This window comes from Protobothrops mucrosquamatus, unplaced genomic scaffold (assembly GCF_001527695.2).
Source record: "Protobothrops mucrosquamatus isolate PMUCROS unplaced genomic scaffold, P.Mucros_1.0 scaffold1021, whole genome shotgun sequence".
NCBI classification, from domain to species: Eukaryota; Metazoa; Chordata; class Lepidosauria; order Squamata; family Viperidae; genus Protobothrops; species Protobothrops mucrosquamatus.
The window spans coordinates 181,224-194,238 of NW_015387257.1; the positions used below are offsets into that span (position 1 = coordinate 181,224).

Sequence of the window (13,015 nt, forward strand, 5' to 3'; positions counted from 1 at the left end):
GAAATTTCTCATTTGCTTGTGCATGATTATCATAACGGGAGGAATGTTATGGGTAAAGCACATTAGTTCTTCAGGCGTATAGGTCATTGGAGTGGCAACCTCTAGAACAATGAACTCTTCTAATTTTTTAAAATCATTCTAACAATGAACTTGGTTTCCTTTGAATGGATTTGAGTGAAAGGCAGTGGTCAGTTAAGAAAGATAAAAATACATTCTTACAGATCTTAACAGTCGATAACTTAAATAATTACTTTGTATTTGAGTGTGTGCACATGTGGGTATATATTTAAGATGTTTAAAGTCTTTATTGCTCTCCCAAGTTCCTCATGTTATTCAGATGAGCCATTTTTTTATTAATTTTTCTTTTATCAGAATACACATTCATTTTTCTTGTGAAGTTATTTTTTCCTCTCTCCTTTCTTCAAGCCCTTTTTGTCCTCTATCTTTAGTTTTGTAGTTATCATAAATTACTATTTGTGTACATGCCATTTTAGAACAACTATTTACAGTGATGTCTATAGTCATTGTTCTATATTGGTTTGGCAAGTTTGCTTTTCTTCATACTTTGGGGAAGCCTAAACAAAATATCAGTATCATAGTCCTCACACTAGCAGCAGACATGTATATTGTGCACACCTGTTTGATATTGCCTCCAACTTCTGATACTGATAGTCTCCCCTTTGTAGTAGTGAAATATGTGTTCTTATTTCACTATTTTAAACAGAAAAAGTGTAAGCATCCTATTTCTTGCACCGTAGCAGCTGAGGAATTTAGAGATGTTGTTTTCAGAAAACTTTTGCTTTGCATTCAGATTCAGATGGCTGATATACAGTTCTCTTCGGTCTCTGATTTATTTGTTTTGAATGCTCTAGATGTAATAGAAATAGATGAATGCGTGACTCTAGGGGTTTGGCAATTTCATATAATCTGAAAATGGGCTGTGATTTTTGAGAGGGATTAAAACTTCTGTGAAACTACATCCCCCCCCCCCCATGATTTCAAACTGTTTCCAAAGAGGATATAGCCTGCCACTTTGGAAGTGCTAGCGTTGCTTGCAGATGATTTTCCTCTTGTGCCAATCCTATTAGCCCAATTTATCAGAAACATTCAGACCAATAAAAGATGATACATCAGCATGCCAGTCAACTATTAAAAAGCTATGGACTTTCCAGAAAGAACTGTTAGTGACTATGAGAATGACTAATGAAAAGGTTTAGGCCTAAAGCAAACACAGATTCAGTAGATTAAAGTCATTGAAGCTATTTTGACCCACAGGAAAGCAAAATAGCTTGAAGGCTACCTATTATTCATCATATGACGACCAGATATGACATTCACATAAACCATGATAGAATGTGAGTTTACCAATGTGCAAAATCCATATGTAATAGCTCTGGACAAAATTTCTAAGACTCATTTTACTTAGGTATATATGATAGAGCTTTAGACTTCTTCAATAACATTCTCTTCAATAACATTACTGTTTGTTGATTCCCATTTCTTGAAAATAGTTTGTATAATAGCTCAAACTGCAGTTCAGATGCAGTTGAATTAAAAACTCTATTCCTTAGACTTGGACATCTGAGTATTTCTATTGGAAAGAAGTACTAAGACAAATCAGTTGTAGAAGACATCAACTTTTTTGAAAAAAAAAGTCATCTGATACAGCTTTTTAATGTGTTATTGTGTGCTCTTATCATTTACAAACTCAAAAGTTACTGTAGGAAGTATATGCAAATATAGAATATTACTGTGAAAATATTAAATATCTGAGTTAAACTATGTAAATTAACTTGACAAATATCATGAAGCAACCTTCAAAAAGGTTCTATATATTTTGTCACAAAATAATATTAAATGAAAACTGCAGAAATATCAAAATAATAAAATTGAAATAACTTTATTTTCCCACTATTCAGATACTGTTTATCCATTTAATGATGTGACCTATTTTGTTGTCTTCTGTTTGATGTGAGCCCTTTTTTCCAGAAACTTTGTATCTGTATTTAACTTGATAATAATGATTTAGCAATGTGGCCTTGGAATGTTCAGAAAATATGGTTGTATTGGATATAAATGTTTATTTTGTACAGCACCTTTATATATTCACTTCTCAGATTCTGATTAGAAAGATCTGTAAATCACTCATTATTTTTTATATAGATACATTAAAAAGAACATCTGATTAATAACTTTGATTCTTTGTTACCCCTCTTAATGAAAACTTTTCTCCTGTTGCTCTGTAAATTAGAATTCCATTAGACAATGTATAGTTTCCATTGCACAAATGGACTCTTTTCCAAGCTTTTAATTGAGTATTCTGCTGGTATCTTTAGTTCTGGAGTAATTTCAGACACTTCCAAATGAACATGGCTCTCCAGCTATTTATCATTTTGCAGAAAGGCCCCTCTGAACCTGGAGATACTCTTATAATTTAAGGTTACAGACAGCAGTTAATTTAGAAGAGTTTCTGAGACTCCCCTCTGCAACTGCCTTGGGAAGACTTGGGAATGGCATTTGGGAAAAAGTAGCAGGGATAGGCCACAGTATGGGTAAATGGAGGAATAATTTGGAGACAGCTGTAAAGAGTGTACTGGGAGATGAGGGAAATTGCTCTGTTAATAGAAAAATATGGATTGTATGATTTTTTTGGGAGAAAAAAATTAAAACACTTTGATTCTAGATCACATGAACTGGAAGTACATTGGGAGCTTGATAAGATTGACACAAATAAAAGAATGAATTTGTATTTTTGGTTTTTACATCATCCTTATTGTGATTTGAGACCTTCAAAAAGTTATTTGTCTTTTAGCAAGAACAGTTTGCCATTCTATGATCTTTGTGACATCACATGCATGTACAAAAGGGGTGGAGCTTTTGATGCAATGCTGCTTTGGCAGACATCTCTGCATGAATCTACTGCTAGCAATAAATACTTACAAGCATATCCTTTTCACTGGAAAAAACCCACAGCAAACCATCACTGACTTCTCTCTTGACTTCTGTTTTATTTGTCTTTGTTACTAACATTTAATTTCAAATACTATCATACAGATTCCTTCAGCACCTTACAAGAATGCCAATAATAGCTTTATATATAACATAGAATGTTCTAAAGGCGTGTTCCCTCCAGAAAAAAAATAAGTGAATTGTTTGAAAGAAAAAAACTATTGCATAAATGCTAATAATAGCAGCCAAACTTTGGTAGTTCCTTTTACAGGTCCAGTAATACTTTATTCTGTGAACTTAGAAACATAACACAGATAGAAAAAACATGTATGTATAAATTGATTTGCAGAGATGGAAAACTGAATATATATATAAGAAAATGTTATATATCCATAGTTCTAACAATTACCCAGTTGGGGAAGGTATGTAAACCTTCTTTTAAACAAAAGTTTACAGTAAAAATTTCTTCAGAACCAACCCAGTTTTTGTGGTGCTAACTGGTAACATTTAACAATATTATACGAGTTTCCAATTGCTTTGCATAAAACATAGATACCATACCAACATTTTTATTTTTTTCATGGATAGACTGCTAATTCAGATCACTAATTGGAGAACTCTAATAGCATTCTTAAATATATGGCAAATCTACTCTTAGCCATCTTCTGTTATTGCTATTATGTGTTACTGAGCAATGGAAGGCTGAACTGTAAAATGCCTGAAGAGGGTATTCATATTTTGTTGGAATAAATTTCATTCTCCTCTCCCAGTACAGCAAAACAAGCAGGACCAACTGCCATTCAAGAAAAGGCTTTCTACCAGAGGCATTTTGAAATGTAAAAAGTAGGTCAACTGCAACTTACAGAAAATAGGTGAGCTTGACAGAAACAAACACCATATTAAATTATTAGGTACCAAATAGCTATATTCATCTTAGTCACAGATGGGTTTAACAGGCAGTTTCAGAGCAGAATAATGCTGGCTTATTTTTTTTATTCATTTAATAAACCTTGTTGCAAGACATCTCATTTCATATTGCTTTGCTCCATAGGAGCAGCTGGTTTAACCAACTAAGATGAACACATTAGAATTGTTATTTATTAAGATTTATTTAACCATCTCTTCAAGCTATGACCTCAATGAAAAATTAATTCTAAATTCTTAAGAAAATGTATGGAAAATATGGCATTTGTATTGAAGTGAGGAAAAAGCACCTTCAATGGCCTTGTCAAGCCTGTGTAGCACATCAGAGAATATTTCTGCCCAAAACATGGGTTGCAGCATCTTCTCTCTCACGGTTTGATTTTCCATAACTAAAGAGAGAGAGAGAGAGAGAACAAAGTTAACATTAAAATCAGAAAATAAATTTTAAACTCATGTGAAAGCAAAGTCCATATATAAGCTGCATCTGTACAGAACAATTTCCAAACAAGTAGTTTTGTAACTCTACCTCATTTATTTATTTTTATCCCATTTTTATTTTTTTGTAAATTATTCAAGGCAACATGCATACCTAATCCTCCTTCCTTCTGTTTTCCCAACAACAAACTCTGAGTTGGTTCGGTTGAGAGAGAATGGCCCAAGGTAGCCCAACTGGCTTTCATGCCTGAGGTGGGACTAGCACTCACGGGTCTCCTACTTTCTAGCATGGGGTCTTTACCACTAGACTAAACTGTATTTTTAAGAATAATTGAAGTCCTAAAAATTGGATTTCTACCATGGATTCCTACTGACCCAAGAGCATCCTTGAAGACTTCTAAGTGTACCGTAGATATTTTCTTGCAAAGAACAATCATGTACACAGTTAGTTTGCCTATAGATGCATATCCAAAATTTATTGAGATTCTTTGATACGATGCTTGTCTTTTGTAATTAACCATACAATACTCTTTTGGGTTGTGCTTACAGTTGTTTCACAGTTTCCAAATGTGCCCCCCAAATACCTAAGAACTAAAAGTTACCACTCTTTGAAAATTACATGGGTCTGAAGCAGGAATATAAATTGTTTTATTTTCACAATTACACTGTTTTGGTTATGTTTGAGCAGACAAAATATAGCCATTATGTAAACAACACTAGAGAAACAGACAGCTGAGCTATCCTCAACAGGTACTTGGCAACACTTACTCTGATATTGAAGCCCAGCAAATCACTTATGACTCCAGAGACGGCCGACAGGATCACCACTCGTGTAATATTATAGATCAAGGGATTCACTGTCAATCCATATAGTCTAAACGGTGTATCTAACTCCTGCGGTTATGAAACAGAATTATAATGCAGCAGCATTGCTTTTATACAATAAAAAGATTATTGAACATCTTTTAAAAAATATAGCAGAAGAATACAGGCAAAGAAGTGCAAATTTTTACTTTATTCTTACCTTCAAGAGTTTGGTGGAGAGTTTAAGGACGTTATTTACTAGTGTGAGCTGCTCTTTCTTGTTGGGTTTCTTTTCCATCTTTAAGTACAAATTTATCTGCAGGAAAGTTATTTAAATATTATATTCCCTACACAGCTAGCATAAACATTAACACAAATCACTTTTCATAACCAGTAAAAACATCAGCTGAAATATGGTGTAATGTGCTTTTTAAAAAATCTAGAACACTCAAATACTGTATATACTCATATACAAAGTCAAACTATCTGCCTTGATAACAGTATGATCATGAAATATATACTGTAATTGGAAAGGGGAGAAGGCAATGGCTACTTTTCCCCTGTATGAAAGGAGGTGATGACAGGTTCTAAAAAACAGATTTTCCAAATAAAACGTAAATATGTGCTTTAGTTGAAATATACTTTAAGAACCTAACCAACAGCAAAAAAAATTACATAAGTATGCAGCTTTTAATAAACAATAATTTAAAAAAAAAATAATCCTATGGAAATTTGTTTCATAAGACTTATCCTACAGGCAAACCGAAGGAAAAGAGATACAGGTTGCTAAAAGACCTTTTCATTAAATAAAATAATTTTGGTCTTCAATTTTCATCAAACGGTGCCCAGGCTTTAGCTTCTACAGGTATTTTTGAAAATGAAGATACTGAAATTTGTTACAGCCCACCCACCCTCAACCTTTTATCTTGGTGTTATAACTGATACACTAAACCAGGGTCCTCAACCTTGGCCACTTTAAGACTTGTGGACTTCAATTCCCAGAATTCCTCAGCCAGTTCTGGGAGTTGAAGTCCACAAGTCTTAAAGTGGCCAAGGTTGAGGACCCCTGCACTAAACAAAAGGCCTCCACAAAAAGTATCCACACCTTGATTTTTGTCCTGCAGTGCTTGGTTTTAAAACATGCTTTTCTTCAAGACTGACAAACTAAAGCTTACGTGTTGGGTAACTAATATTTTATGAACAGTTCAGGAATCTGCTACCACCAGAAGACAGCCTCTGGATATTTAACAAAATAAACAGCAAGTTAACAACTGAAAATTTGTATTTACCTTGCTATATTATTATTTTTAGATATTACTTTATCGATCTGTCATAATGTCAAAGAAATAATCAAAGAATCCAAAAGTACCTGTTCAGTAAGCAGAATTGAAATATTACTGTATTTCTTGTTGGTGTCAGAGCCGAGGGATGCCAAACGCAACAAGAATAAGAGCAGGGCAGTTTCCCAGATTAGGAACTCCCAATTGTAAGCAGCACTCAAGAATGTCTTGTGACCTTTTAAAACCTATGAAAAGTAGCACAACAACAATCAGCACACAGACTGTAAGTTAACTTTGTTCTAGAACAGAGCTTGGTTAATAATTTAACACTGCATCCTGCACAGTAAGAACACCCTGTGTCCAGAAGACCTAAGAGGACTACAAGTTACTTCAGCACATGCTCTTAAAGCCAGGTTAGTTCAAACTGCAGGGAAAAAGGGGGATGTACTTGCAGAATGATTTTTTTCCTTTCATTTACTGAACTTTATCTTTCCTGTTGTAACTGTCCATATCCAAATTTCTCTAGCTATGGATACCTAATTGCAGATGTGAGCTCTTCATTTTCCAACTTTCTAATACAAAATTCACACATTTATATTCTAATCCACAGGTTTCCAGATCAAAATTATGAGGCTACAGTACAATGAATTCCTGAAATTTATTTACAACCAGCCTACGAAGCCCATAGAATCCAATCAATCGCACAGCCAGCCGAAGTCAGCCCCAACCCCAATCAACCCACACAAGCCCCTCTCCCCAGCAGTTCACCTCCCAATGACGCTGACCTGATGTAACCTCCCCATCTCAAGACCCATCACAAGCCTCTCTCTAATGACTCATCACAAGACCTTCACTTGACACACCCACACCTGAAGCCCTTATAAATAGAAAAGCATGACACAGACATCCTCTAAATGCTGCTGAAGATGTTACCTAGCCTGGTAACGAAACATTTGGAAACCAACCCAAAAGCTCAGAGAACGAACCTTTACCCTCAAATTCCTGAAATATTCAAAAGCTTGGCAAAAAATATATATTGTGCATTGCTCCAGTATCTAAGATGTCTAGAGTTCCCCAAGGTTTAAAATGGCATACAAGCTGATAAACAAATCAATATGCTTCTTAGCACACAATGCATTTATTACAACACAAGGGCAGAGAAACAGACCAGGCAAGTGGAATCTTCCTCAGTTTTGAATAAAGATGAGTAATATTGTCCAATCACAAAATTAAAAAAAGAGTCCTCTGCCACTCACTGTCCACTTTAACTTCAGTGTGCAAATCAAGTGAGTTTCATGCCTTCTACTATCAAAAAGATAAATGGCTATAATTGCAGAGTATAGGTTTTCACAACTGCTATTTATTGGTTAAATGACTTCTTCTGGGTAATGCTACATGAAACAATCAATACATGCTGAATATGGTTAAGAAACTTTGGAGGTTTTTAAACTTTCTTCAACTTTAACTTAATGTTTATGTCTATGCACTTGGGGGACAGAACTTTTGGGAGGACTTTTCATTGCATCTAGAATGTTTGTCTGATTTTCTAGCTCAGATTAATGAGCCCCGGTCATTATGATGGTCTGCCATCCAAGTACTATCCAGATACTATCCTTACATTTTTTCCTGCCATGGGGTGATGTATATGTTAAGGCCCTATTTCCTGATTGTACTGCTAACTAGCCAAATATCTCAGCTGGTATGTATATTTATTTAGGATGTTCTTATTTTTTTACTGTTTTAAAAAGCTTTGAGTTTCTTAATTGTAATATATTTTTTGAATTGTAAGCCACTCAGAGTCATTGGCTGAGATGGGTGGCTATAGAAATTGAATAAATAAACTGAATTGGGGGATGAACATGGTCTTAAAATTGGAAGAAACATCAATATCCTCCACTATGTTGATGACACTAACCTGATAGCCGAAAATGCAAAGGATCTGAAAGCTCTAGTAAAACAGTCAATAAATAAACCCAGAGATCTTACCTGTGCACAGCATATGAAAGCAATTGAAAGAGCCAGTAAGAATATGGAGGATACAACTACATCAACAGATCGTTGAGGGCCTCGCCTCTGGCAAAACAAATATACAAAATTAAAATAATGCAGAATTACATATAAAGAGCAAAAACCCAAATCCTCTCCACAATCTGAATCTTTTGTTTAAGGCTGAGATTTCAGTGCTTCTATATCACTTACCTTTAAGTAGGAACGAAGTGATAACCAGATTTTAATGTTTTCTACTTTCTTGAGTCTGAAATGTGGGATTTCATATTTTCTTGCTTTCCGAGCAGAGGTAATGTGGCTAAAAAGTTTAGCAACCAGAAAACGCTGCAAAGAAAAGTGTCAGTCAGAGCAAATTACATGCATTATCATTTGAAAATTATAGGCAGATCTTTTCTGACTGCTACCTTTCAAAAGCTTTGCAGAACATTTTAATGATACATATTTCTCTAAAACAGAAATGACATTATAAGAAGGGGAACTGATACTTGTTTGTCATAGAGAAACATGCAATATAATGACAATATATTAATTTTGCCACCTGACACAACCATGTGGCAAAAGCAAGGGACAGTGACAGAGAGCAGTGCTTTCATTAGCAGTTATGTGGTTCTTTTATTTTTTTGACAACTAAAACTAACCTGCTTGTAAGTCCTCTCAGCAACACACATCATGAAGAAAAACATCCAGGTGAGGCAAAGGCGCTCCAGAAAGATGATCATTGCAAGGACGATTATAGGGGGGAATGGAGGACCCCCACAAAAGATATGCAAAACTTCTTTTGCAGTCAAGGACCACAATTGCTCAAAAGTCTTTGAATGGAAGAGTCGATAGAGGAAGGGAAGGAAAGCTAAACCAATGGTAACAATATTGCCCAGCCATTGGTAACCAGATCCTTGGTGAAAGGCATTGACCTAAAGGTGGGGAAACCAATATCAGCACTGCAGACTGTACATTGAGACATACAAACCATTGCATTATGAATTAGTGTGCTGCATCTAAAAATGCAGCATTACATAAGAATGGAAATTCAACATTAGATTCAACTCAGTGAAGATGAGATTGCAAAATGGCATACATGTAAATTTGCAATCACATAAAAAACAATTTTCTATCATTTTGGAAAAAGGCAACCCACTGAACTTCCAACTTAAAATATCTACTGTATTCCTCCAAAATCACACATTCTTGTATTAACCACCCAGAGCCCCTCTCTGAGGAAGATGCGCAGCTCAGAAATATGTAAAACAAACAAACAAACAAACAAACAAATAAATACATATTTTGCTTGTGGATACAGAACAAGCTGCACAGAATAGAGCTGCCAGTTTTTCTATAAGAATATACTGAATGGACATAATCCTTACCCTGCTCATGATGATTCCACTGATCTCCAGAACAGACATGTCTACTTTCTTGCACTCATTCCCCTCCCAGATGAGCGCACTCACTTTGGTAGAAGCAGGACTTGTATTCTGCAGCCAGAACAAGTGATTCTGAGGGGAAAAAAATACATATTGATGCCATATTCTGTAAAGTCTTGTCTAATATGGGGGAAAATGGCTTCAAAACACCTCATTTAATGCTACTGAGCAAACATTTTACCATTAACTTCATACAGGTCAAAAGATGGCTCCTATCTGAGCAAGCATGAATGTTAGTCTAACTTTTATCCTCACTGAGCATTTTAATCTTCCGTTGTCTGTAACAGAAACTTGAAATATTTGATAATTACAAGAATAAGAACCATTAACATATGTTCTCTGATGTCACTATATTCCAGGTAACAGGGCATCCAGGGGCTTTTCCCCAGTATTTTTTTTAATCGTGAACTCCTTATAGTCAGTTTATTGATTGATTGATTGATTGATTGATTTATCAAATGGTTATAGAGGTCTATCTCACAAAACTTGATTCTGGGTGGCCCACAATAATCCAATAAAACAACACATATCTAAAACAACCAACACATAAATATAATAATCCACATTAAAAATATTATCAAAACAAATACACAACCTTAGGCAAAGAGAGGATAAGAACAGCTACCTCAGCAATGAAGTCAATGAAGCATGTTTCCAGTTTTCTGGGAGCCCCAGGCCTGATAACATAACCAGGTCTTAAGGAACTTCTGGAATGTCAAAAGGGATGGCGCTAATCTAATTTCAGGGAAAAGAATGTTCCCTAAGTGGGCATCGTAGCAGAGAAAGCCTATTTCCTGGGACCCACCAGGAACATTACAACATGTCGTCTATGCCAAATCTAATGGGATGGGTTGATGTAACCAGAGAGAGGTCCTATGACATGAAGAGCTTTAAAGGTTAAAACCAACATCTTTAATTAGACTCAGAAGCAAACTGGCAGCCAAATTGCAGAACAAATGTGTAACATACATTGTTCTAGGAGCACACATAACTGCCTACATTTGTACCAGGTGAGGCTTCTGGATACTCTACAAGGGCAGCCCCATGCAAAGCTGGAGGTGACTAGGCATGAGTGACTGTAAGCAGGGCCTGCTGATCCAGGAACAAGTGCAACTGACACATAAGACAAAGCTATGCAAACTCCTAATGGTGACTGCCACTTGCTTTTTGAGCAGGAATCATGAGCCTAAGTGGACCCCAAAATTGCACACTGGGTCTGTCCTGAGCAGTGCCATCCCATCCAGCACCAAAGATGCACAGTCTTGGAACCAAACCCAGGGTCATTAAGTCTTACCAGAGTTCAACCGAAGCCAGTTGTTCCCACTCCAGACCCTCATAGCCTCTAACATTTTGGGATGCTTTTCCGTATTAGCTGCTCTATTTTTTTTTCCTATGGGATGCTGGGGCTTAGAAAGTGTGGGCAGTGGGCAGATGGGGGAGGGCTCTACAGTAGAATAATAGGCTTCTATGGAGTTTTTCCCCCTGTATTGAGTATCATGGTAAATGGTCTGATTTTTTTTTCTCTGGGTGAAAATCAAGGGATGTATTGGTGGGGGTGAATGAGGGGAGCCCTCTTCCTGCTGGTGGAAGTAGCAGGGGAGGAAGTCTCTGTGTCTTTGAATATTTGAATGTATTTTTAATGTTTGTGTGTGAAAGCTTGTGGTGAGGTTTGGGCTGTGCACTCTGTAAGTGGCAAGAACTGTTGGGACTAAAGTGCTTCAAGATAACCCATCTTCTCTTTCCAGGGATATGACAAGAGAGAGGGAGACATTAAATGTTTTCTATCTGTAATAAATGGCTATAATCACACCTGCCTTTTGGTTGAAGGCACTTAGTAAAGAAATTAATAGGTGCATCATCAAATCAAGAATACTTTTTTCAGTGCCCTTGAGTTAATGCTGCTATCTGAGAAAGACTACCACCATAGTTTCAGATTCAAATAGGAAAAGCTGATTTAGATTAGGTGAGGGCAGGCACCCAGTACCTAATAATATCCTGTAACAATCTGATATTTTCCTGGATTCCCTGATTTCCACCATATAAGCCCAGGAAAAGACATAGCTTCTTTAAGAAGTCACCAAATCACCTTATCCCCATACATGTAGAATCTTGCATTTCATCAATGAGCAATCAAGATCTGAAAACTTTTGCTTTAATTCCATATTCCTGTGGTAACACAGTAAGTTACAGTATGTCTAAATTAAACTTTTTTTTAATTCTTGCTACATGGTAAACCATCTCTACTGAAAAAATCCATTTTATTTATCCAAATAAAATGGCACCATGAACTTATACAATTGGACAAAAATCCATAAAAAACTAGTATCACAGCTTGTTGCCAGAGAACATGAAGAGGAATTTCTGGTACTATCTCCCAATGTTTTATTTGTTTAAGCTACCATCACAAGGAGGAACGCTTTGCATTCTACAGACCTGCTGGAAAACATCATCCTTCAGATCTCGTTTGCTTGCTTTTCTGTCTTTTCCTTTTGCTTCCTCACTGTCACTGGTGAAAGAGGATCGGTATTCAGGTCCATGAAGCAAATCGTCCCATAACATATCTTCTGTCTCAGAGTCATGACGAGTACTCTCCGAATCTCTATGAGAAATACTACCGCTTTGAGATTCACTACTATACTGGGCTTTGGACTCCTATGAGGAAATGTTCAGAAAATAATTATTGCAATCCTAATTCAATTAAAACCAATCACTGATTTTTTTTATAAGATATTAATAAGATACTCATGTCAATCTTTTAATTCATTTAAGTTACAATGGTGCAGGCAACTGAAATGGGTGGCTATATTAAATCAGAATGATAATAAATAATTTTTAAAAAGCCCAATCCCATGGAAAGGTACCAACACAATCCCAGTAACCTCCTTTATCATGAAAACTGTCTGACACAGATTTATCTTTATCTTTCTAAATACCACAAAATATTAGTGTCAAATATTCCAATTCATCAGTGCTGCAGAAAAATTAGAGTAAGCTCTAAGTTACTAATCAAGAACATAACACTATTATTGGTATGATAGAATAGATATACCTACTTCCTGATGTCAAATCCAATAAGTGCTATAATGGATTATTGAACTATACTAAAAATACTGAAATATTAATAAAACATAGAAACAAAAACATGGAACATATTTCTATGTAGGGATTAATTCTGAAACATAGAAATGTTGTTTT

The 13,015-nt window shown here is 35.8% G+C and overlaps 1 protein-coding gene across 1 annotated transcript in view; it reads right to left on the reverse strand.

Moving 5' to 3' along the window:
- Window positions 1-2,899: 2,899 nt before the first annotated feature.
- Window positions 2,900-13,015, reverse strand: part of PHTF1 (putative homeodomain transcription factor 1) — a 28,069-nt gene continuing 17,953 nt past the window's right edge. The window contains exons 12-20 of the mRNA XM_015819935.1: window positions 12,254-12,472; window positions 9,764-9,892; window positions 9,038-9,310; window positions 8,592-8,723; window positions 8,379-8,465; window positions 6,482-6,637; window positions 5,333-5,428; window positions 5,077-5,202; window positions 2,900-4,262 (exon numbers count right to left, since the gene is read on the reverse strand). Of these exons, the coding sequence (XP_015675421.1) occupies window positions 4,242-4,262; window positions 5,077-5,202; window positions 5,333-5,428; window positions 6,482-6,637; window positions 8,379-8,465; window positions 8,592-8,723; window positions 9,038-9,310; window positions 9,764-9,892; window positions 12,254-12,472 (1,239 nt within the window). The 3' untranslated portion in view covers window positions 2,900-4,241. The remainder of the gene's footprint in view (window positions 4,263-5,076; window positions 5,203-5,332; window positions 5,429-6,481; window positions 6,638-8,378; window positions 8,466-8,591; window positions 8,724-9,037; window positions 9,311-9,763; window positions 9,893-12,253; window positions 12,473-13,015) is intronic.